The sequence below is a fragment of the Mirounga angustirostris genome, unplaced genomic scaffold (genome assembly GCF_029215605.1).
Source record: "Mirounga angustirostris isolate CCGP_5_RB_7025 unplaced genomic scaffold, mMirAng1.0.hap1 SCAF_9, whole genome shotgun sequence".
NCBI classification, from domain to species: Eukaryota; Metazoa; Chordata; class Mammalia; order Carnivora; family Phocidae; genus Mirounga; species Mirounga angustirostris.
In genome coordinates, this window is record NW_026991717.1 from 69,128,440 (window position 1) to 69,155,231 (window position 26,792).

Below are 26,792 nucleotides of genomic sequence, written 5' to 3' on the forward strand. Positions count from 1 at the left end.
GACAGCAAGTCTCCCACAGCCTTCACTCCGAGGCAGGACGGATGAGAATGTGTGATAGGCTGGATGATAGGTATTTAATTTCCTGGCCATCTATGGCTCTTTTCTTAGAATGAGAAATTATCCTCTGGATTTCCAGTTCCATGGTCCATATGTTTCACAGAGTGGCAGTGGTGAGAGTTCTCTGTTAAACCACCTTTGGGATTCTTTTCTGCTTGTCCCACAAATGTGCTTTGTAATTATCTGGAACGAAATTGACACTCAGGGAGTCAGGTAGAAAATTGGTTTGTGAGAATTATGGATACAAATGCCACCAACCTGAAGCCATCCAGCCCCACTAAGCACTGAGTCTTAGTGGCCACTTTGAAAGACTGAGATGCGGCTGCCACATTCGTGCTTGTTATTTATCGACTGCTGTTTGCACATTCCTCCCAGCAGGAGAGAGAGGGAGGAGCGATGCCTGGCCCAGCACAGTTTGCTCTGTCAATATAGGAACAAAAATCAGAATGCCAGATGATGCAGCCCAAGGAGATAGTGTGGGTAGGAGGCCGGGGGCTGTTCCCACTTCCCACGTAGCTGGAAAACAAAGAGGAGCAGAAGTGGCGTGGTGGCTGGTCTCATAGTTTCAGGGGCCGCTTGGGCTCTTGAAGTTCTGTTCTCACTCTAGGGGTAGAAGGAGAGCAGGTAGAAGGTTATTGAATACCACTGTGTGGGAATAGATGGGTGTCTTAATGAATTTTGATGATATCACAGCCAGAGACCCAAGAACTGGAATCTGCCCTACTATCCTCTCTACTGACCTACATGAGGTTCCCAATCCTGCTACATGACCTTGGCCAAATGGGAATCTGAGTGCTATTAAAAAACAAAAATTCAACCAAGGAAATTTTAAAGATCTAATTGGCTTTATTAACTGATTCATGAATTGGGCAGCATCCCTTCTAGCAGTAGAGGAGAGCTCCAAAGGACTACAGAAAAGGAAAAGTTTTTTTAAGTTGGAGGGGAGAGGAAATTATTAACAAAGGATCCATAGTTTTATGCAAGGTCGCCCTCCTAAGGGGAACAGATGGGGTCTATCGGGAAATTTCCTAGTGCTGACGAGGAAATTTCCATGTTGACTGGTTAAAGGTTACATTCCTAGGGGTTTGAAACTGCTATTAGGTTAGGTATTAAGTCTTGGCTTACTGACTTGGGACCTTAACCTAAGCGATGCCATTTGGGGTCTGTGGTTTTCTTTTCAACAGCGCTTTTCATAAAGAGCTGTATTGGGTGCCTGCTGGTGCTAGCACAGAGGGCTGCCAAGGCTGGGTGGGAGCGCAAACTTAGGCTTGAGGCCAATGAAAGACCTTCTGGTGCTTGCCCCTACTCATGCACGATCCCAAGAGGGTGTCATGCCTGGATTTTGTGCCCTCGATGCAATGCCTCATCTCAGCCTAGTCCTGCCATGGCTGGGCTATCAACCCAGTCTGTCTGTCTTCAGAGCTCAGACTCCCACCTGTTTGAGCAGAGCAGTGATCACAGGGAACACAGAGTTTGGAGGGGAGGGGCTAAGATGAGGGCAGACGGGTTAGAAGGAATCCAGCTTCATTTCCCTAAGAGGCAGCAGGCTCCAGCATTGGCTCACTGATGCCTGGTGAGGGAGGTGTGGCGGCCGTGACTCTGAAGAGGTCCTCCCACTTGTCGCCAGCCCCCTACCTCCTGAGGCCTGCTTCCTTCATGTGTCTTGGCAGTTGGGTCCTGCCCACGGTGCTCTCCTGGTGGTCCTGAGGTTTGGTGGCGGTGGGGGGGAATGTGTCCCGCTGCAGGTTCTCGATGTGCTGTGCTCCCTCTGTCTCTGCAATGGGGTCGCAGTCAGAGCCAACCAGAATCTGATTTGTGATAACTTGCTGCCCCGGAGAAACCTGCTCCTGCAGACACGGCTGATTAATGATGTGACCAGGTAAGGCCACCACCATCATTCCAAAGTGTCCATCTTGTTTCTAGACAGGAAAGGAAGAGGGCTAGTGCTGCCTACCCATCATTTTCCTGGTGAAGTTGGCATGTGAGATGAGACTGGACAAATGTGTACTTTTTAGGGCCTTGTACTCCAAGCCCTTTCACAGAGTTTCAAACTTTTCCCCTGAAGTAGCCAACAGTGGAGTGTATGTTCCACCTGAGGGCTGGAGAATTTGACCGGAAGTGGTCTGCCATGTTGCATGTTCTACTTTAACATAGATCTTATACCTTCTCCATAACATACTCATTTTTATTTTAAGGTACCATCTTTTTTTTCCTTAGAATCTTTTAATAGAATGGATGTCCCGTGTTGATACCATGGTTTCTTGCATCCTCTGGCACATGGCCATTGACCCGAGGGTTCTCTCTGAAGTCCAAGATGAAGAGCATGGGCTCACATAGAATCTTAGCCTGCTGGTCCATAATGTAGCCACATGGGAGTCATGTGAACTCACTGGCCTTGCATCAGACAGGCCTAAGGTTCTTTAGCAATTTTCTACCTAGGCCCACTCCCTAATCTACAAGGTGAGGAAAGAACTTCCCGGAAGTGCAGAGCAGACCTGAGCCATCCACACAGACTTTCTTTTGGTACCAGTCTGGTTTTCCCTTGCCCACCCAAAATGGCGCAGAGCCCCCAGCCCAGAACAGTGAACATCTAAGAAGAGCATTCCAGTTGGAGAGAAACTCCAAATGCCTTGTCCTGAGCTTTTAACCATTTTGCTGGATACATTAAATCCTCCAGCCCTTAACAAGGTTAGCTAAGAGTGGCTTCTGTTCCCCTCTTCCCTTTTTTGCCATTTTAGGTTGAATTTTATTTTTTTTCCAGCTTTATTTATTGAGGCATAATTGACAAAATTGTAGGATATTTAAAGTGTAGAATATGATGATTTAATATACATATACATTGTGAAAGGGTTTGCCCCATAAGTTTATTAACAACATATCCTTGACCTCACATATTTGCCTTTTTTGTGTGTGTGTGAAAACATTTTACGTTCTACTCTCTTGGTAAGTTTCAATTATGCAATACAGTGTTATCAACTACAGTTACCATGTTATACATTCAGTCGGTCCTCAGACCTTATGCATCCTATAACTGGAAGTCTGAACCCTTTAACTAGCCTGTCTTTATCCCACCCTTCTCCTCAACCCCTGGCAACCACTTGTCTACTCTCTGTTTCTAGGAGTTTGACTTGTTTTTTGTTTTTTGTTTTTGATTCCACATATAAGTAGTTGCATGCAGTATTTATCTTCCTCTGCTTGGCTTCTGTTTGTCTGTCTTTTTCTTTCGTTCGTTCTTTCTTGTCTGGCTTATTTCTAATAGTGATTTCTTAATGCTTTCAAGAGGCCATTCTTGTCAGTGATGCTTAGTTGAAAAATCTGCTGCTGTGAGAACGGGGGTGCTTGGACCAAGTCCCCAGGAGATGGAACTTGAGTAAGTTATTTCTTCCACTTACAGAAAGAAACAAGGGTCTGTAGTTATGCAGCTCTACGACATTTTCAGCATCTTTTACCTATGGTCAACACTCAGCAAATGTTGGTTGCCTTCAATGGAATAAGGAGACATTCTTTATATTTTTAAATAGAATTAATGTTGTCCTGACACCTCCCACTAAGTACTTGATCAAGTGTTAGAGGTTCTAAGCTTCTTCTACTTTAGAATAATACAAAAAACACAGAGTTGCTCTTGCCTTCAGTTCACAGTGTGTCCTGTGATCTTACCCAACTTGCTCTCCGCTTTTCTCGGCGCTTGAGAGTCTGTAGATGCCACCTGTCCCACGTTTCATTTCAGCATTCGGCCCAACATCTTCCTGGGAGTTGCCGAGGGCTCAGCGCAGTACAAGAAGTGGTACTTTGAGCTGATCATCGACCAGGTGGACCCCTTCCTAACAGCTGAGCCCACACACCTGCGGGTGGGCTGGGCCTCTTCTTCAGGCTATGCTCCATACCCTGGCGGAGGAGAAGGATGGGGAGGCAATGGTGTCGGCGATGACCTGTACTCCTATGGCTTTGATGGACTTCACCTTTGGTCAGGTGAGCACCTTGCCAGAGCTTCGGCCCCTGGTCCCTTACTGAGGATGATCGAGGCTTGAATTGTTCAGGCTGCAATGATCGTTTTCTGTTGAAATGATACAGACGCAAGAGTGTCAGCTAATTAGATGGTGGGAAGAGCATCAGACCTAAGATGAGACTGTCCTGCTTTGAAACCATGACTCTAGCACTTCCAGCTGCATGATCCAGTGTGGATCACATAACCGTTCTCAAGTTCAGTGTCTGTATCTGTGCAATCCTTATTGCATAGGATATTCAGGACTATATAGTCAAACAGGGAAAGGGACTCAACATTTATTTACTGGGCAGTGAGCTACATGCCTTTCGTACATTGTTTTTCCTCACTTTATTTTTACAATGATCCCTTAATGTAGGTAATGTTGACCACATGTTGCGTATGTGGAAACAGCACAAAGATATTTAAGGAATGTATCTCAGTCACACTGAGAAGGACCCAGATCTGACTATAAGTCCATTGTCATGTCAGTGCATCATGTTGTTTCATGATATACTTTATAAAATGTCTGGATCTATGCCAATCACTTAAAAAAAATTCAAAGCTTCCTTTTTAAAAATACACGGATGCTATCCCCAAGCATGTCCATGGCCTATGCCTGGAGGAATGGGTTAGCTTCTGCCTGGATGAAAATGGAGGACTGAGTTTTAGGCTTTCACCCAGACCCAGAGCTCTAGCTATTCTGTCTATTGTCCACAGCGTGTTGTATCTGTGTCTTTCGAAAAACTGAAATTGGAGTCATTGTGTCCCTTATAGAAATCCCTTATGTAAGCGTGCCTCTTACGTAAGAAACCGTGACACATATTCTTCCCCAAATCCAGTATGAGGGCAAAGTTTGTCTCTACAACACAAACCTATATATTTTCTTTTGTAACTGGGAACTACATAACCCATCACATTTTCCTTCCTCCCTCAGCCCTCAGGCTAAAACCATCAGCTCGGATTCTGATGATATTTCTTATGGTTGGTCTGTCTTTTCATTTGGTCTGTATGGGTTGTTTTGGTTTTTTTTTTTTAAGTTTTTTGTGGTATTGTACATTCAGTAGAAACATTTAAAAATTTTTAGAAATGGTGTCAGCTCATTTACTTATTTATTTATGCTGGATCATTTGCAGGAAGAAAGAAATCTCTGTCCACATTTTGTGTGTCCCAGGGGACAGCGTGATACAGACGAAAGCAGATGCAAAAATGACAGGATGATGGGTTAGAGTGAAGTGAAAGCCTTGTCTTGTTGTTCTCTTATCCTCCCAACTTACCCTTCCCCGGTTCCATCTTCATGGAGAGTGGGGGTGGATCTTCCCTTCTTGGTTCGTGGAGCCCATGTCTAGCTGTACTGTAATAGCCTTTAGTGACATCAGCAGATGTCATAAGGTTCTCGGAAAGCTGTCTCTGGGGAAGTGATTTGGAAAGAAAGACTTCTTATGCTTGTACATATCTACATCTCTTGAGTTTGGTAGGGTTGAATCTGTGAGGAAATGAGCGGAATTGACTTGAGAAAATCATTGCCCCACTGCCTGCTGAGTGCCACTCACCTCCTGCCATCTGGTCGCCATTACCCAAGCTACCGTCCCAGGACACACCTGAAGAGAACTCTGCCTGGGGATTGGCTAAGGAAATACGAAGGACACCTAGACCGTTGGATGAAGCAGATTGGACCTTGTTTCAAAGAGAAACCATTCTCAAAGGAAAAATTTTACTCAGCCCTTCCCAGATTAATATATCCCTCTGCAAAATTTGCAGAATGGATACATCAGTGAGTCAGGAGACAAAGAATCCAGTGCACCCAGAAAAGACTACTGTTTGCATTCAGAACCTGAACATCCATCTAGTTGTGTATCATTCCAGGAGTGTGCAGCACTCCCATCATCCCTCTTTTCCTGTCTCCTCAGAAGACTAGGAAGCCAGATGTGCCGAGCCCACACCAGTCATCACTGGCAGTGGCCCTTCCGATTGGTGATACAGGAAAGGGGCTTGGGACTCAGGGCTTCAAATGCTGATTGTGGCTCTCTGAACATTACCCACACTTGGTAATGTAATGCCATATAGGTGGGGCACCTGGGTGGCTCAGTCGGTTAAGCATCTGCCTTTAGCTCAGGTCATGATCCCAGGCTGCTGGGATTGAGCCCCGCATCAGGCTCCCTGCTCAGCGGGGAGTCTGCTTCTCCCTCTCCCACTTCCCCTGCTTGTGTTCCCTCTCTCGCTGTGTCTCTCTCTGTCAAATAAATAAATAAAATCTTAAAAAAAAAAAATGCCATATAGGTGTGTTCAAAGAACCTCACACCCTCAGTCCTCAGCATCTGATGAGCTGTGGAGAAACCAATGTCTACAAGACTTACGCCTTTTGTGCTCATTAAAACACAAAGCTTCCTTGGATCTGGCATCATTCTGAATTCCCCACCCAGCACACAGGGAACATATATCTGGCAAAAGGTACTGCAGGTAAATATACCAATGTGTGCTCCAGCTGAAGAAATAAGGTCTCTGTTAATGACTCCCACCAGGACAGCAGTGAATTTTGGACTATCTGATGAAAGGATAATTGTTGGATGAAGAAATGAAATGGAAATGATACTCCAGCTTTTACTGCAGGAGGGAGTGGAGGGTGGCAAGGGAGAGATGCTGGGAACTCATCATGACAATTTTTCTCCTTTCTTGAGATGTAAATGCCCAGGTCTGTTAACTTTAAACTTATGTGTATGCATGAATTAAGCTACTGCCTTGAACTGATCTTTAATGTACTTATTAAAGTCAGTAGATATTAGAAGGAAATATAGTGCCCCTAACACTTTGTCACTGGAAAGAGTCAAGAAGAAACAATATAGCTTTGGAGTTGTGCCTGGATTTGAATCCCAGCTCTTCTATTTACTGATTTTTTTTGACATAGAAAAAAATATTTAACCTCCAGAGACTTGATTTCCTCAGATAAAATGAAAATAATGTAGGCTCTTAAGAAATTTAAATGAGGTGGGGCCCGTGGGTGGCTCGGTCGGTTAAGCATCCAACTCTTGATTTCGGCTAAGGTCATGATCTAAGGATTGTGAGGCTGAGCCCTGCATTGGGCTCTATGCTCAGTGTGGAGTCTGTTTAAGACTCTCTCTCTTTCTCTCACCCTCGCCCTCTGCCCATCCCCCACTCACACTCTCTCTTGTTCTCTGTCTTTAAAATAAATTTAAAAAATAAAATATTTTTAAAAAATGAGTAAGTAAATAAATGAGGGTAAGGAACATGAAGTTCTTGGCATATGTTAGATACCCAGTAAATATGATTTCCTTTCCCTTATTGACTGTGGAGTCCACCATAATCATAAAGGCAATATCCAGAGTTGTGGGTACCTCACTGGAGACCATGAGAGCAGCCCCATCCTAAGGGAATACCTGAGTCCCATGCTGAATGGGAAAGGAAGTTTCAAGTGAGATCATGGGATTTCGAATGAGCTTTTTCTCCTAGTAAGGAAAAAGCAGTCTTTATAGGTCCTATTAGCCACTGAAGCCTGTGAAATCACTTTCAAGCATCAGCCTTAGAAATATCTCCCATCTTAGCACAGCCAACCTGCCCCACAGGCTCCTAAATCAGCTCGGCCACTGGGAATTTCCTTTCAGAGGACTGACTCTATTCTGGTCATGACATTACCTTCCCTCTCCTGACAAAGCATTCATGTAGCCTCTTGGGCTCAGAATTTAGCTCAGAGCCACCTATAGTGTGTTCCTGCCTGGGGCAGGGGGGTTGGGGGGCAGTTTAACAGGAGGAAATTAACACCTACCTTTTCCTTTAATAACTTTTTCCCTTGCAAAATTGGAATAAGCAGAGGAATTTACCATCCCAAGTGATAAGTGGTAACAGGAAATGAATGGAGCAAAATTGTATTTCCTTATTATTATGACTTCTGACTTTCTAAACTTGTAGATCATTTAGCTCTACAGGCAAATTTGTGTGAGGGTCCTTACCTGTCTCCCTGCTAAGATGAGTCCCAGGGTTCATCTACCAAGACACTCCCTGCTGTGACTCAGACCTTTCCAGAAGCCCGGCGCTATGTGGAGAGGAGCCCAAGAGTGGCTGTAGAACACCAGCATTTTTACATGTTTGGATCCTCTCTCTGTCCAAATGCCTAAGTGTTCATGTGTTCTGTTCGAGTGCCAAACTCTGCAGTGCCTGAGGGAGTGGAAATGCTGAGCATCAGTGTTTCCATTTGCCTACATTACTCATCAGAAGAGGCTAATTCCTGCAGTAATCTGTCCTTGGGTTAATTTGAAGATGTGCAGCATATGATAAAGTGGGTTGTTCCTTTATCTTCAAATGCTGATTTGGAATGGCCTTTCTGAGCTTCCTGGGACCTTCAGGTAGTCCCAAGCCTCTGAGTGAGGGGCAGTTTCTTCAGACAAGGAGAGGACACAGGACTCCCCAGCCTGTTTCAGTGGGTGGTCGCTAGGATTATGGAGTTCCTATATCTTAAAAAGCAGTTGAGACAGCTTCGGCTCTATAACTACTTTTGCTTCCCTTCCTCAGAATTCCCTTCTGTTGGTTGTTCTGAAGGGTCAAGTACATTAAACATATTTGAAAGTGACTTTTTTTAAGCACTATCTTCAATAAAGGGACTTACTGATTCTAATAACGCAATACAGTGACTTTTCGAATCACTTTCTGGACTCAGCCCTCAAAGCTATGATTCTCCATATTGTTAATTTTTCCTGATATTACAAAAGACATTCCTACAATGTTTTGTCACTTTTATCTACTGTTAGCCCAGTAATTAAAGTTTCTGGAGTTATAGAAACAAAAACAATAATAATAGTATTTATTGTGGGTTACAATGTGTCAAGCACTCTCCTAATCACTCCACATAGAATAATTCATTCAAAACCCGAAACAACTTAATGACATTATTTTCACTTGACAGATGAGGAAACGTGAGTCCACAAAAGTAAGTGACTTGCCCAAGGTCACACAGTAAGTGACAGAGCCAGTTCTCAAGCCTAGGGAGTCTGGTTGTAGAAATGCCCATTTACCGCTACACGCTGAACCTCTTGAGTTATGGTATACAGGACATCAGTCATTTGTTTCATTAAAATCATAGGAATCATCATGGTACCTTACAAACAACCCTTGACAGCATCACTGTGGGCATTACTGTCCCCATTTCATAGATGTGGAAGCTGATTTTCTAATAAAAGCACCTGTCGAGGTTCATGTAACACATAAAGACTTGGTGTTTGAACTTAGCCCTCCTTGACTTCACTTCTGCTCCCCGCCCCAATGACACCTCACGCCACCTGGGGTACAGGACTCTTCTGAATCATTTGGAGCCTGAAAAGCCCTCACAGCATTAGAGATTTCTTCCTTTAGAAGAGAAGAGATTTATAAAACCCTGTACAGAAGCCATTACACAATTCCCTTATTTTCTAGTTGGAAAATCTTTACACTACTCACATTTTAAAACTAAATATACCTTATCAGATGATCTTTTACAACATGAATATTATATGAAATGGACTTTTTTATTCAAATAGACTTCCCAAGACGTTGCTCTAAGTACTCACTAAGTATGTGCTTCCTATCCAGTAACTATCAACAGTGTCCCTTTAGTTTCTAGATAATAGTGGTCCCAACTCTATTTTCTGCATACGTTTTAAAAATAGGCTCAAGCCCTGCTTTCACTTTGCCTATTGATGATCTTAGTGCTCCAGCAGCTGCTTCTACGTGGCACCCATTCTCTTAGAATAGAGTTTTGTAAAAGGCAGTGGCATTTACCACAAGGATATAATTGCTCATCCTGGTTGTTGTTTTCCACCGAGGGAGGAAAAGCCAGACAGGAGAAATTCTCCCAGCTGCCATTCCTCAGGAAGGCACTTGGCAACTATGGCATATTAAAGGCTAAATAAAGCTTGGAACTCAGCTTCTGATGGCATCAAAGCACTGCTGTAGATGAAGACTGTCATCCCTCGTTGAGAGCGGCTCTGGAGCTTTACTGGCCGAGGCTCAGGCCGGCACGGAAGGCAACAGCGTACTCTGAGTGGGTGGCAAGAGTGGGCATTGGCACTACCATGAAACACCGTCAGTGTGTCCTAGTTTAGAGGAGTCTCAGGACAATAGAGGACTTCCTAATTTGTATTTTTATCCAGCAAGGATCTGAATACCTTTAAAGTCTGTTGACCCACCGAGCGTTTCAGTTACTGCTTGGTGTTCCCAAGTTCACAGAAGTCCCTTGGAATTTTTTCAAATGACTACCATGATATCAACCAGAAGTTAAATGAAAGGAAAAAGAAACATTCAAAGCAGGAAAGATGGGTTTTTAAGTGGCAACATAGGAAATACTGAGAATGACACCATTGTAGCAGGATTTGCTGAGTTTTAATATCATCCATTCCTTTCATAGCAGACTTGATTATGATAAGGAGGAAAAGATTTGGAGACCTGGGATACCTGAACTCCAAAAAAGGAACCAAGAACACTCAGACTCCTCAAATAAACTGGAAAGATGTTGAACCTATGTGCTCTTCAAGTTTGGGCTTAGATTCCTTTGTTTTAAATGAACTTGTTCCTTGTTCTTAGTAATGACGCACGGTATAAAGTTACAACAGCCAAGTCCAAGGCCAACCCAGGCTAATGTGCGTTGCATACATGATTGTGTGTCACTGCACCATTGTGATGCAAATAGTCCAAGTTGTATGTTAGGTCCAGCTTTGTTCCCCTACCGCATCTCCTCTTCAAGCTCCCATCAATCCCTACCTTCCTGCCTTACCAACCCGTTGCCATTCGGGAGGTGTGTCGTACATTCCTTTTGCATAAGCTATTCCTTCCATCTGGAATACTCTTACTTATCTAGTGGATCTTTGATCCTTTGAATCTTGTCCCATGCTCCTAGGCTGACTTGGCACCTTCTTCTTAGAAGACATTACCTTGTGTACATCTTCATTGCAATAATTGCACTGAATTGTAGTTCTTTATTTAAATGTTTATTTCCCATCAGAATATGGATTTCTTAGGGGCAAGAACTGGATCTTCCCTCCTTAACCCCCAGCCCCACACCCAGTATCTGTCACCATGTAGAGCCTCATGAATGTTTGTGGAAGGGTGGGAGGAAACACGATATGGTTTTGTCAGTTGCCCCCAATAACCAGAAGGAGGTACCTAATACTTTTTATTAAGGAGAGTAAAGCAGTTTCACTATTTTAAAACCCATCACTTTGTTTAGAACCTACCACTAGAATAGCAGTAACCACTGGAAACGTTTACATTAAAAAGTTCTAAGCTGAGATGAAAAATGTTACACAGCATAGATATGTGTACAAAATTTGTAAACAACTCACATACCCATCATAGGAGGGTTTTTAATTACCTTATGGCATATTAGGAAGCCATTAAAATGCAGTTTCTAATGAATATTCCACTATACAATCATTTGTGATGTGATAAGTAGAAAAAACAAGTCACAAAACATATAATATCCTAGTTTGGGTGAAGAGTGCATGTGTGTGTGTGTGTGTGTGTGTATGAAAGTAAAAGCATTTTTTATTGAGTTACATTGTTTCCTTGTTTATATTTTTCAATATGATGAACATTTGTAACGAACATGCATTACTTCTGTAGTAAAAAAAAAATAGTAAGATATATTTTTATAAATTTTTTTGCCTGAAATTCCATTTTAATCCCTAACTTCTGCCTCTTCACTGCTCTCTTGCCAAGAGAATTGTAAACTTGGTAGGGGGATGGGTGAGAAAGTTATGATAATTTACTTTGAGAACTTCTCAGAAATCCTGAGTGGTGATTTTCTCATGACTTTAAGTAAGGTCAGGAAATGACAGATCATCTTATGAAAGAGATATGCGGTAATAGCAACAAAAATCACCCATACAGTATATAATGGGCGATGTGTTTCCCTGATGGTATGAACTAATAGAATTCTTTAAAACAAACAAGCAAACTGTGCTACATGGTTTAATGGCTGGATGACCTTGCTTTTATTTACTTTGATGGCTTCTGCATCCAGGGCTAAAGTGGCCATATCTTTTAGAGGAACTGGAAGAGGGCAAGGTCTTTGGTCATCTGTGAATAAACACATGCACAAACGCAGGCATGCACACTTGCATGCCTTAGGACCCACACCCAGCAAAGGAATGTGTTTGTGACTTTAGACACCAAGCCAGAATCTGAGCACACGTTGAGGGGGTTGAATTCATGTCTGTTCTCAATGCTGGTAGTTTGAGAGTTTCCTCTGAGACTCCTCTTACCTCTGGCTGCCTACTCACAAGCTCAGGAAATCCTTTCTCATTGCTCACCTCACACTGGGAGAGCCAAGTTGTGTTTCCAATGCAGTAGCATATCCAGACCTCCTGTGTGCCACCATACCTCCCCACCTCCCACAGGTGGCCTGTGAGTGCCTTCTCCAGAGTCCCACACACCTTCTTGTTGTTTGCTCACCAGGCCGTATACCCAGAGCCGTAGCATCCATCAACCAGCACCTCCTGAGATCAGATGACGTGGTGAGCTGTTGCCTCGACCTCGGAGTGCCCAGCATCTCCTTCCGCATCAATGGGCAGCCTGTGCAGGGGATGTTTGAGAACTTCAACACAGATGGGCTCTTCTTCCCTGTGGTGAGCTTCTCAGCAGGTGTCAAGTAAGTGACGGCTATGATTTCACGAAGAGTAGCTGTTAGTTCACCCCCCCCACCACTCCTGTGAGCTGGGGAGCATAGTAATGTTCCTCAGGACTTCCACACCATGAGTGACTTCCCCACATGACCCTCCCAAAATGATAGTGAAGGCAGAAGAGCGATCCAGAACCACTGACTCAGTAGATACTTGTTGAATACATACCTACCGCCAGGAGTTTTATAAGGTCCTCATGTAGTAAGATAAATAAGATCTATGTAGAACCTTGCTTTAATAATTATATTAAAAATTACATGCTCATTATTAAAAATATGAAAGATACAGTTGTAAATAAGACCGTATCATCTATGATCTCAACATTTAATATCTGCTAATATTTTGGTGTATTTTATTCTACACATATATGGGGATTTTTTAATTGACATCACACTGTATATGAAGTTTTATGTCTTGATTATTTTTCATTCAAAATACATTAATGAACCTTTTCATGAGTCATTATATATCCTCCTAAAACAATTTTTTTTTAAGATTTTATTTATTTGACAGAGACACAGCAAGAGAGGGAATATTTATAATATTTATAAACCTATTCATGTAGTTGGATACAATATGTTTAAATTAAATATTATCATTGTTTGAGATTCTTTTAACAAATGGAGACCCACTATAGGAAAACCTTACTAGGGCTGCAAATCTATTCATCAGTGTTTCAAGCCAGAGAATCTTCTATCAGCCCCAAGAACTGTATTCTAGAGTTGCAAGTTTTTCGCCTGTGCTTCTCTCCGCTGAGGAATTCCAGTTCTCCCATTTTAAATGTGACGTAACCTGTCGTTCTTCACTGATATCCATAAGAAGCATGTAGAAAACAAGGAGCATCACTGAAGGAGACACTGGAAACACAAAGAGAACTGATGGGAACAGAGACCTCTGGCAGTCGGGGGCAGGGTGGTGAACAAGCATATGCCCCATTGTACATCCTCCCCACTTTATTCCCCAGGAAGAAAGAGAATGAGTAGAAATCTAGATACAATGTAACAGCATTTGGTTAGCCACCTGTTGGCTCAGTACCTTATTTGGAGAAACAAGGTCACTTTGAGCAGTCCGTTCCCAGGACCATACTTCCCTGGGTAGCTAATGGCCTTGGTCACCCAGCATCACTGCCCTGCCCTTCTTCATTTGTTTTGACCACATCCCACTTTCTGGGTTTTACTTATTTTCAAAGCAAGTACATACACCTGCTTCTCAAGTATCTCATCTGAGAGAAGTGCTTAGCCAGAAGTCAGATCTCTGGAGAAAAGGACCTTTTTTAGTCTGCTGAATAATGGACTTTCGTAAGTCCATACAACAATCTCATATAATGATTTTTTTTTTGATGTAGTGTTCCATGATTCATTGTTTGTGTATAACACCCAGTGCTCCATGCAGTACGTGCCCTCTTTAATACCCATCACCAGGCTATCCCATCCCCCCACCCCCCCTCCCCTCTAGAACCCTCAGTTTGTTTCTCAGAGTCCGTAGTCTCTCATGGTTCATCTCCCCCTCTGATTTCCACCCCCTTCATCGTTCCCTTCTGGCTATCTTCTTTTTTTTTTTTTAACATATAATGTATTATTTGTTTCAGAGGTACAGGTCTGTGATTCATCAGTCTTACACAATTCACAGCGCTCACCACAGCACATACCCTCCCCAATGTCTATCACCCAGCCACCCCATCCCTCCCACTCCCCACCACTCCAGCAACCCTCAGTTTGTTTCCTGAGATTAAGAACTCCTCAGATCAGTGTGGTCATATGATACATGTCTTTCTCTGATTGACTTATTTCGCTCAGGATAATACCCTTCAGTTCCATCCACGCCGCTGCAAATGGCAAGATTTCATTCCTTTTGATGGCTGCATAATATTCCATTGTATATATACCCCACATCTTCTTTATCCATTCATCTGTCGATGGACATCTTGGCTCTTTCCATAGTTTGGCTATTGTGGACATTGCTACTGTAAACATCAGGGTACATGTACCCCTTCAGATCCCTACATTTGTATCTTTGGGGTAAATACCCAGTAGTACAATTGCTGGATCGTATGGTAGCTCTATTTTCAACTTTTTGAGGAGCCTCCACTGTTTTCCAGAGTGGCTGCACCAGCTTGCACTCCCACCAACAGTGTAGGAAGGTTCCCCTTTCTCCGCATCCCTGCCAACATCTGTCATTTCCTGACTTGTTAATTTTAGCCATTCTGACTGGTGTGAGGTGGTATCTCATTGAGGTTTTGATTTGGATTTCCCTGATGCCAAGCAATGTTGAGCACTTTTTCATGTGTCTGTTGGCCATTTGGATGTCTTCTTTGGAAAAATGTCTGTTCATGTCTTCTGCCCATTTCTTGATTGGATCATTTGTTCTTTGGGTGTTGAGTTTGATAAGTTCTTTTATAGATTTTGTATACTAGCCCTTTATCTGATCTGTCATTTGCAAATATCTTCTCCCATTCTGTCAGTTGTCTTTTGGTTTTGTTGACTGTTTCTTTTGCTGTGCAAAAGCTTTTTATCTTGATGAAGTCCCAGTAGTTCATTTTTGCCCTTGCTTTCCTTGCCTTTGGCGATGTTTCATATAATGATTTTTAATCATTAACTTATCCATCCAATATCCCTCAGAGCAATGAGATAGAACTTTTTTTATTTTTTTTTTTTTTGGTGAGGACTTATTGAAATCTCTTAGCAAAGAACTGTAGCTAGCAGGTGAAGAAATAGGCGACTCAAATGTATCCACATATAGAAGATGCTTCTAGCATCTCTTGTCCAGGTTAGCAGAGCATGCAGCCTTCTCAGTGCACAGGAAAAAGAGAAGCTAAGTTCCAAGGTTAGACAACTCCTTTTTCTTGTCCATCTATAAGGCACAACTGGTGAGAGAATTTAAGAAACTGAAAAATCCAGATGTGTTGACTTGAAAAGTTTATACCTTAGCTATGAGAGCTTCTTCCTTAGAACCCCTGAACAGATGGTAATCTAAAACGTGGTGCCAAGGGGTTTGATGTCTCTCAAGCCTCCTCTCTATCAGGAAAACATCACCTCTGACATATTCCTGTCTTTGGTTCTCAGAACATGATATGATCTGAGGAGAGATGGAACTGAGTGCACATTTGGGAAATACATTTTAATGAAGTACATCCAAGTCTCTCACATGATATCTTTGGTCATTCCCAGTGCTGCTCCTGTGTTGGAGAATAGCCAATTAATTTATTTTTATTTGTGAGCAAATGGGATCAATATACCAGTACTTACTCTCATATCTACTGGTAATCTATGATTTAGTGCTGAAACCCAGAAGTTTCTCCCTATACTACTTTAGTTCAGTTGTACAGAAAGCTAGAGAGAGAAACCAGGATATTAATTCCAAGTTTATTAAAGTATCTTATTGAAAATAAATATGGTTAATAACACTGTTGATCAGGCGACTGAGTCCTCTGGTTGTCGGACCTGTGCCAAGTTCCACTGTGAGTGGTCAAGGTGAGGAAGGCAGAACAGAAGTGCTGAGGCCTGGGGCGCCTGAGTATCTCAGTGGGTTAAGCATCCAACTCCTGATTTCGGCTCAGGTCATGATCTCAAGATTGTGAGATCCAGCCCCACAGCTAAGCATGGAGCCTACTTAAGATTCTCTCTCTCCCTCTGCCCCTCCCCTGCAACTTGAGCATACATGCTTGCTCTCTCTCGCTCTCGCTCTCTCTCTCAAAAAAAAAAAATTGCTGAGGCCCTCTTAAAGCAGTCCTACATGTTAAGGATGACCCTACTCTCAAAAATGTAAATTTAAAAGCTAAAAGAACAAGGCTTTATTTTTCATATACAAAATAATAACAATGCATTTGAAAAGAAATGTTTGTTTTCACCCGATATAGTAGAATACTTGCCTGGTTTTAGTGTCTCTCCCAGCAAGGTACAAGCTTATGCCTATCTAGGAAGAGAGCCTTCTCCAATCATAGAAGCATTCAGGATTGTTTCTCATATTTATTTTCAACTTCTGTGTGGCTTCTAAACTAGATTTCTCTTTTACAGCCCCATTTCCTCCTATTTAATGGTCTTTGCTGAGGTCACAGTCTTGAATTTGTGACCCCATAATTATTTTTGTAACTATAAACTATGTTGTTAATAATACCTGATTAAGATGTGCCTGCTAGCAGTCATCAAAGAGCAAAAATCTTTTTCAATTATGTTTACCCCCAGTGAAGTCAAAGGCAGCATGAGTAATTACTAACAAAATCCACAAACCAATATGTACACTCTTTTCTAACTATTATGAATGTGCCTCCTTAGTTTTCTTCTCGGTGTGGTTTGTTCGTGGATACTATTCATGCAGTAGGCCCTCAATGTAACAACCCTGTTTGGTTATAGGACAGAATTTAGGATGAGGCATGTGTACCTTGGAGACTGCCCAAAAGGTTGAGTTACTTATATGCCAGCAAACCCCTTATTAAAATATAGTCTCACCCTGCGAGGTGGCATCTTGGCATGAACTGCATGGATAACGTGACACAGAAGCCACAGCGTATAGTGAATTTGGGGTGATACTTTTTGTTTTGCAGAAAATTGATGAGTTAATTGCTGTAGTAGAATATATTTTATAGCCATAGTTAAACTCCCCATAGATCTATTTAATTGTCTCACATAACTCTTTTACCAGCCCTTTCAAATTTATAAAAGCTACAATATCCAAAGGTGGTTGGTATTTGTGGTTGCTGTTTGTTTTCTCTTGGTATCTACCAGACTTGGCTAAAATTCAGGTAACCCAACAGCTTCGCTATTTCCAGCTTGCTGTGGTCAACACTGTGGAAATTATTGCTGAGATAAATATACCTCTGTGGAGAACATGATGAGCACTGGCTGGATTGCCCTGGGCTTTCATCAGACACTGGCCAGAAAGCAGTATGAGTGTGGGAACACATCACTCAGATTGTTCTCCCATCTTAGCAATAAGGACTGAAGATGCAATTATGAATCATGACTTAGGAGTTGAATTCAGGTCGGCTAAAGCTTGTTAATTCTTCCTCCTCTTAACCACAGCCTGTATCCTTTTCTTCTTTGGAACACCACCTTCCCCACTGTCTGGGAGAGATTCAATAGCGGAGGAGAGGAATGAGACATCCACTAAGACAGACTCAAGTGACATCACATGTTTGCTAGTAAGCTATGGATAAGGAACCCGAGTCATCCTTCTTGAGCATGACAAAGCCTTGTCTTGATTTTTACTGTATTTTTTATTCATGGGTCCGTCTTTCATATCTGAGAACTTACACTAGGTAGTCTCATCTCTTCTGCAAATTGGCAAGCCACAATGCCTAAGTCTCAAAAGATTAAGTTGCAAATGCTAGCAGGGATTTTTCAATACAATTTGCTCTGTTTTCAGAATCAGTCAAGTAAATCAAAAATTCCTCCACATATCCCCAAACTTCACTACTCCCAGGAGATTAATGAAGCTATTGCTCATCTCTGAGGTGGAGGGATCTAAGGACACAGTCACTTGCTGTAATCACTTCAGGAAGGAAAAAAAAAGAAAGAAACCTTCTTTGAGAGCTGATGGAATGTCTTAAGTTTTAGGAAGAACTCAAGAAGATGATAACAGGTACTTTGGTGGAAGAGATTAAATTGATTAATGAAATTGATTTTAAAATCCATTCATGTAGAGAAAAGGGATCGAGGATCCTTGATCCAAGGATCAAGAAGGACTAATTTTAATGAACTCAGTTCTTAAATTATCTTTTTATTTTAAATTTATCATCTGTGAGGCCAGGAGATTCTGTAGAACCCAAGGAGCAGGGAAGAATGCACCTGGAGAAGAGAGATTTACATTCTCATTGGAAAATTCTCATTTATGAGTGGGACAAAGGATTCAAATCATAAACCTTAAGTGCCAGATAACTGGATTTATTGAAAGAAGTAGACTAGGTATCTGTAACTTTGTTGTTTTTCTTGCTACCCCTTCAAATTCGTGCTCTGGGCAAGTTCTCGGGCAGCCTCTGTAACCTTTATTACTCCTTATAAGAATGAGAACAATCGTGTTGGTAACATCAAAACTCAGTAGAAACTCAGATTTGTATGCAGTTGGTGGCTATAAAAGCTCAGATTTGTATGCAGTTGATGTGTGAGGACTTCCCCATTGGGCTTGCAACCAGAGGCCGGGCTCCTCCAGGGTCAACCAGCTCTGTCTCCGACCCCCTCTGAGCCCAGGGGGAGCTGCCTGGGTGGTGCGGGGGAGGGGCACAGCCTGTGGTGGTGGGAGTTGGTGCAGCTGTGGCTGGCTGCACACCTTTGTGTAATGACGTGTAGCAGCTTTCTCTTCTGGGGCCCTAGTGTAGTTTCTGTGGAGCCTTAGGCCGGGAGCATCTCCCTGCAGTTCTTTCCACACACGCTTTACCACCTGTGCTGGCCGCTCCGTTCTGGCTGACCCCTAGCCCTACTCTATATTGCCCTCCCCACCACCCCACCATGCGCACAGGCCTCCCACTTGCCCCAGTGCCCGGGGTTCTGATCTCTGCGCAGTCCTTTGCCTCTCTGGGCATAATTCCTTTCAAGATGGCTGACACGCGGCTCACTCGTGGAGTCTATCTGGCCTTCCAGGAACATAGTCCTTGGCCCCACCCTGAGCAGAAGGGCAGCTCTTTCCCTTGAGGTCTTCTGTGTCCCTCTGTCTCCTTCTCTCCCTCTCTCTCTCTGTTCTGTCACCAGGCAGACATGTCCCTCACTAAATTCCAGGGGACACTTGCAAGCTTCTCAGTGGTTCTTAAGCACTCAGCATTTGACTTCAGATAGGAGAGCACTCCCTTCCCTTTCTTCCTGACAGTTCCCTCCAAATGACTTATTTTCCTTTCTTTGGCTTCATCATTTTATGACGGACCCTCATAGTGGATGCAGCATCCCACTTCAGGATGTGCACAGATTAGCATCCTCTGAATTATCTGCCTGTGGGACCTCTGCTGAAACTCTTAAGACAGAGGGGGAATCCCATTTTAATGTCTTCAAATAATTAAAGTGAGTTTCAGGTGTTTCTTTTGATTATTTTCGTCAAGCCTGTCTTTATTGCTAGCTATTTCCTTTGACCTGGTCAGTCTGGATCTCCCAGAGAGAGTTCTGAGGAGGACCACCAATATTAGTTGTGGTTTGTTGGAGCCCTTCCCAGAGACTCTGGGCAGCGAGGGAAGGAGCCACAGACAGTAGGGGTACCTGGCCCCAGCTCTTGTCCAATCCCACCTGCCGGGGGGCAGAAGGCAGACCTTCTGTCTGGCAGGACCCTTTTTTCTGTCCACTGAAGCACAGCGTAATGACGTTTGGAGACAAATGCTTCAGTGAGCAGTAAACACTGATTTCTGGTTATGTAAATTTTTCATTGTACAGTTTTTGTGGCCATTAGAGGAAATGAGATGAAGATTTATAACCAAATTATTCTCTTTTTAATAACTGAATATAAAAACAGAAATCGTGATTTTCCCTATGTGCTGTGTGGAACTCCACCTTTCTTGATTTGCCCTCTATCCAGAAGATGACAGCAGATGTTAAAATGTAAGAGAAACTTTGAAACGAAACAGAACTGGCAAGACAGCTCATGAATAATTAAGTCCAGCTAGAAGACCTCGTAGGAAATGATTTACTTGTTCTTAGAATCTGTACACTAGTGAGTAACAAAGAATACACTTGCTATAAGAGCTCCTGGGCATTCAGCTTCTCACAGAAAGGATGCTCAAGGAGAAGAGAGAGGCAAAAAAAAGAAAAAAGTCCCACACTCTTCTTTTGCTCAAAAAGATCTAGTTCTATCCCACAATTTCAGCATGTCAGTAACACAGTCTGCTATGTTGCAGTTGAATTGGGAACTTCTCAACCAATAATTTCAAGGCTTAGTCATTATTTCCTGAAGGTTCACTAAATTAGTAACATTGAAGGCTAATGACTCAATTTTGTTTTAATGTCATTGTGCATATTCTTAATACACGTATATCTTGCCCCATTATGTAACATTTAATGTAGGACCATTCAGAAGGGACTATTGTGGTTCTAATTCTGTATCATTGTTTAGTACTTTAAAATGGGAAAGTGGGGGGTTTCATATGATTTCTATAATTAATTTTAAAACAGCATTTTGTTAAAATGCTGTTTGGATAAAGAATTTGTATTGGGTAGAAAAAAAAAAACCCTTAATATCTCCCACTTGGAGAGAGTTTTATTTTCCGGTTTCATAATTAGGCCACTTCTGCAATCACAATTACTCAGCCAACACTGAGCCTCTCTTGTAAGGTTGCCCTACCAGAACATTCGAGCAAAAGTAAGTGAGGCCTGGTGGAGAGTCTTGCTGTGAGAGCTTTGCTAGGTCATAACCCTTCCTCCACATACCTCATCCCCCCGCACCCACGTGCCCACTCCAGCCCCCTCCATCAGCGGTTCCTAACAATCCTTACTCCAAAACAAAACTGGGATCTGTCTGTTGTTTTCCATCTTGTCCATCATCACATTGGTTCAGACTGTCCTCCTCTCCCACTGTGACTAGTTTGGTGTCAGGTGCCTCCAAATACCAGCTAATTGGTCTGCTGCTCTGTTAACATAGAGCAGCGAGAAGAATCTTGCATTTCTTCTCCTTAAAGTCTTTCCAAAGCTTCCCGCCTGGAATACAATCTCCTCTTCTTGCCATGGCTCACAGACCCTACCTGATCTCACACTGCACCCCCCCACCTCCTCTCCTGCCCCTTGGGCTCTCCACCCAAGCTCTTTCCTGCCTCGGGGCCTTGGCACATATTGTTCCTCTCTGCTTGGAATACTCCTCTTCCAGATTTTAGACTCCTTAGGTCCTCTTTATCCCACAGGGTTAGTTCACATCTCCTCCTCAGAGAGGCCTTCCTGCACTCCAATCTAAGAGCCACCCTCTTTCCGGAGTTATTCCACATTGCCCTCTTTGTTCCTTCCTCAATATCTCCCCATCAGTAATTAGGACTGTTTTTCTAGTTGGATGCCTGCTCTGTGACTCCAGGGACACTGTAGTCTTTGTTCATTGCCGAGTCTTCAGTGCAGAGAACAGCACGTCATATGGGTTCAGTAACTTGTTGTTCAGCAGAGGGAGGAGGAGGGTGAGAGTGTTGAGAGCAGATGCTACGTGTATGTATTGATTTTTCCTGTGGGAAATGAGTGTTGACCCTGCAAGGCTACATATCTTTTTGTGTTTTAATGACTTAAAACCATGGTCATATTTCCTCATCGGATTAATGTGGTTGCTGTTGATTTACAAAAGCTCTATTTCTTGTTACAAACCTGGGAGAATATGAAGTGTCATTTTGAAATGCTTCACTGTCGTCCTCTCTTCCTTGCAAGGAGAGCTTTGGGGTGTAACTATACCCGTAACCGAACCTATATATGTGAGGCTGAAATTCAGCCAGAATGCTGAATTCACATATTGAAAGACTTCAGTACACTGGAAATCGGTGCCTGCCATTCCTGTGAACCCCCAGGTGTCTTTCCCCCTTCCTGGGAGGTCTCTCTGCAGGCACTGCTGGAGTGGACCAGAGTGTCAGGTCTGGATGCCAGCAGGGTGGTGGTGCCCCTGGGAAAGACAGTAAAGGCACTGGCACCCCAGTGGCCAGACACTTGATGCCCATTTGGCTTCCTAAGGCTATGGCCACGTGCTCATGCTTTTTCAGAGTCGCCCTCGTATGGCTGCTTTGGGGAACTGCAGCCTCTGCAGTGTTAGCACTTCAAGTAATAGCACCTGGCATATATACCATTTGTGTTTTTAGATTTTATTTATTTGCGAGACAGAGAATGAGAGACAGAGAGCATGAGAGGGAGGAGGGTCAGAGGGAGAAGCAGACTCCCTGCTGAGCAGGGAGCCCGAAGTGGGACTCGATCCCGGGACTCCAGGATCATGACCTGAGCCGAAGGCAGTCGCTTAACCAACTGAGCCACCCAGGCGCCCGACCATTTGTGTTTAATATGCTGGGATTTCTTCATCTTTTGCCTGCTTCTGAAGGTTACAATTTCCTATTTCCCCCAGAGAGTTATGCCACGTTTTTTTTAATTAATATGTGAGTAATGTCCCTCAAGTAGAAAGACTTGAAGTCCCCATGCTGTACTTTCAGTATGATCTGTTTGGAGAATAGTATCATCATCACTGTTATCTTTTGAGTACTCTAGTAATAATATCTGCAATAATGACTTGTCTACTAGAGTAAGGAAAAACATGATTTTTAAAGTCTAGTGATATTTCTGTATAAGTGAACTTTTAAGAACTTAGCTGACACGGGTCGACTGAGGATCCTGCACTGACCATTCTCTCTACTGCTTTATTGCGTACTTTCGGATGTTCACTGTACTGGACCCGAATTCAGGCGCTTCCCAACAAAACAATTTGGGGGCGGGGGGCATTATCTTGAGTTTTTTACGTACTTGGGCTGGGATTTCTTTTTTTAACCTCTCTCTTCCTGGTCTCTCCAAATGTTACAGAGTGCGTTTCCTGATGGGTGGACGTCATGGAGAATTTAAGTTCCTGCCTCCCTCTGGCTATGCCCCTTGCTATGAAGCCTTACTTCCAAAAGAAAAGATGAGATTGGAGCCTGTGAAAGAGTATAAACGTGACGCTGAAGGCGTTAGAGATCTGCTGGGTACCACCCAGTCCCTCTCCCAAGCCTCTTTCATCCCATACCCCATAGACACCAGTCAGGTAGGTTCCTACTGCCAGCAGGAGGAGATGAAGTGATAGGGCTAAATCCTTCTCTCTGTGTTGTCTCTGAACCATTCCTGTCGTCCATTCTGTATTATTGTCATGTCATGCGAACAACTGTCGTTCTTCGTGTTTCCACCATATGTGTAGATTGAGCTCTTTAAGGATTTCTCAGAGAACAAGTGATCACTTGCTACAGGCAAGGCTCTGTGAGGTGCAGGCACAGATAGGCAGTACTCTCTGGGACTTTGCAACCACACTGAAGAGGTAAAAAGCAAATGTGTTATTATTTTTTTCAATCTGAGTGTAATGCAAAATGAACTGTAGCACAAATAAGTGCTGGAGACACCTGTTAGGCTAGAATATTTCTAGAAGTCTAGTTAGGATAGACTTCAACCAGAGCCTTTAATAAGCCTAAATCAGGAGGGGCATCCAGGGTTGAAGTAACAGGAATACGGTAAGTAAAGGTGTAGAAGTAGAAACACAAAGTACGGACAGGTGGATAACCACCCTATGATCCAGCAATCTCACTACTCGGTATTTACCCAAAGAATACAGATACACTAATTCAAAGGAATACACGCATCCCAATGTTTATAGCAGCATTATCTATAATAGCCGAATTATGGAAACAGCCCAAGTGTCCATCAATTGATGGATAAAGAAGAGGTGGTGTGTGTGTGAAATGGAATATTACTCAGCCCTAAAGAAGAATGAAATCTTGCCATTTGCAACAACATGGATGGAGCTAGAGTGTATTATGCTAAGCAAAATAAGTCAGAGAATGATAAATACCATATGATCTCACTCATATGTAGAATTTAAGAAACAAAACAAATGAGCAAAGGGGGAAGAAAAGAGAGGCAAACCAGGAAAAAGACTCTTAACTATAGAGAACAAACTGATGGTGACCAGAAGGGAGGTAGGTGGGGGGATGGGGGAAACAGGTGATGGGGATGAAGAGTACACTTACCATGATGAGCACTGAGCAATGTATAGAATTGTTGAATCACTATATTGTACACCTGAAACTAATGTAACACTATTTGTTAACTAACTAGAATTTAAATAAAAACTTAAAAAAAAGTAGGGACAGATCGCAATAAAATATTCTCCTGTGACTGGATGCTCAGAGGAGAGGCAGTGTGTAGGAGAAGAGCTGGAAATAAAACTGAAAGAAATGGGATAGTGCATATGAGGGGAAAGTGCTGATAAAGGGACATTTCTTTCCCTTCCCAGGGTCTCTGTTTTGGAAGAGACATACTCACATGCTTATGACAAGGGACATAAACAACAGTTTCCAGTATTTCCTCCACACCATTGCTATTCGAGTCACTATTCTAAACATTAGAGAAAATCATTGACAAGGAGACTTGTCTCTGAAGCACATCGGGTTAATAGTTTGTAGGAATATAGCTCTCTTGACCTATAGAAAGTCTCCAGCATGTTACTTCCCCATAATATTCACGTGACCCTATTACATTCAGCTGTGTGTGCATGTTCCTGAATTTGCTTCGTACCATCCTCAGCTCATTATTGTGAACTCGCTTAGAATGGAAAGAGCAGCATTTCCCTGCCTGCCTCACAGAGCCTAGTGTAGCACCTTGAAAGTAGTTGGCATTAAGAAGGTTGACAGGAAACTGGGGAGGAGTTGGTGAGCCAAAGCTGATCCTGGGAATTGGATCCTCTGGTTCCCGTGTATCCTATACATGAAGCTTGAGGCCCAAAGAACTAAACTAGCTTTCGCATGGACACAAGGCCCCAGCACACAAGTGAGGGGAGAGCATGAGCATGATACCTACTTCTCCTCACCAATCCTCACTGAATCATCAGAAACGAGTGTTAGGAAAGGCCTCCTGGAAGAAGTGGGCCTCAAAAGAATGAGGGGAAGTTTTGATGAGGAAGGAAAGGAGGGCTTGACCAAAGAGTGGGAAGAACGTCTACACATGCAGAACTGAAGATTTGAAAATCGAAGATCACAGATAAATCAGCAAGCCAGGTCCAGACCCATAGTTGAATCTGTATGGACCCTGGAACTAGGGAGATGTTCCCAGGGAATCAAATAATAGGCAAGTTCTTGTCGGAAAGGTGCAATTTATTATCTTGAATGAGGTCTTATAATTTTTTAGGATCTACCATTCTGTGAAATTATTATCAAAGGAGAAGTTACATATGTAGAGAGTCAACTCCATCCTCCCTGGGGCATAGTAACCAGTTTGCGGGCAAAGTACTGCTGACTGGAGCCCTGTCCTAGGTACTGCCAGTACCCAGGGCTTGAACTATCCCAGGCCCTGGCTGAGCGCTGGGAAGAAGGAGCCCAGCTCTGGGCAGCCCAGCCCTAGACACCGTAAGGCAGTTAGCAAGCCAGTGTTACTCTGCCCCAGGTAGTCACCAAATGAGGTCACTGAAATTATGATTTAGGGTTCTTTGTGGCGGCCTTTTCCCACATTTTCTCCTTTTATTGAAGTATGTGGTTCCTCCCACATGCAAATCCCCTTCCATTCTGTGATCACCTAAGGAGCACTTAGTTTAAAAATTATCTTGGTTTACCAATAAAACCCAAATATAGTTGTAATTTGTTCGCTAATAATTTTCCCCATTTTACTCTTAAAGATTTTTTTTTTTTATTTGAGAGAGAGAGAATGAGAGAGAGCACATGAGAGGGGGGAGGGTCAGAGGGAGAAGCAGACTCCCTGCCGAGCAGGGAGCCCGATGCGGGACTCGATCCAGGGACTCCAGGATCATGACCTGAGCCGAAGGCAGTCGCTTAACCAACTGAGCCACCCAGGCGCCCCCCATTTTACTCTTTATTGAAACGTCATGCCATTTATTAACTTTGACTCTTTGATGATTAGATTAAGTTAATTTTTTTTAAATGTCTTTCACTGAAAGGCAGATAATGACTATACACATAGGTTAAATATGTTATTGCTGTTTTTCTCCATGATCTCCTTATATACGTCACTGACTTGATACACATTATTTTACTAAAAAAATTTTTTCTCCCCGAGCTACCCCCTTCAAAAAAAAAAAAAATCAGGATTTTTGTATTAGTGGAAACACTAATAACCTTTGTAATAGAGTGAGGATTGCAAGGGACCAGGCAGGTGATGCAGAAATGAAGTAGGTCAAGTGCACAGGCCCTCCGGCTGATAATTGCCGGGCAAAAGCGTGAGTCCAATGTTAGTGATCTTCCAAGGGATCAAAACAAACTAGAAATCTGGATTTTTATATGAAATCTCCCGTTTCTTTTTATTTTATTTTTTTTTTATTATGTTATGTCACCATATAATACATCATTAGTTTTTGATGTAGTGTTCCACGATTCATTGTTTTTATATAACACCCAGTGCTCCATGCAGTATGTGCCCTCCTTAATACCCATCACCGGGCTAACCCATCCCCCCTCCCCTCTCCCCTCTAAAACCCTGTTTATTTCT

The 26,792-nt window shown here is 42.9% G+C and overlaps 1 protein-coding gene across 1 annotated transcript in view; it reads left to right on the plus strand.

Moving 5' to 3' along the window:
- Nucleotides 1-26,792, plus strand: part of RYR3 (ryanodine receptor 3) — a 509,236-nt gene that overhangs the window by 277,125 nt on the left and 205,319 nt on the right. Inside the window, 7 exon segments of the mRNA XM_064570716.1 lie at nt 1,803-1,936; nt 3,785-4,026; nt 12,479-12,532; nt 12,535-12,558; nt 12,561-12,608; nt 12,611-12,671; nt 23,136-23,352. Coding sequence (XP_064426786.1) covers nt 1,803-1,936; nt 3,785-4,026; nt 12,479-12,532; nt 12,535-12,558; nt 12,561-12,608; nt 12,611-12,671; nt 23,136-23,352 — 780 coding nt within the window.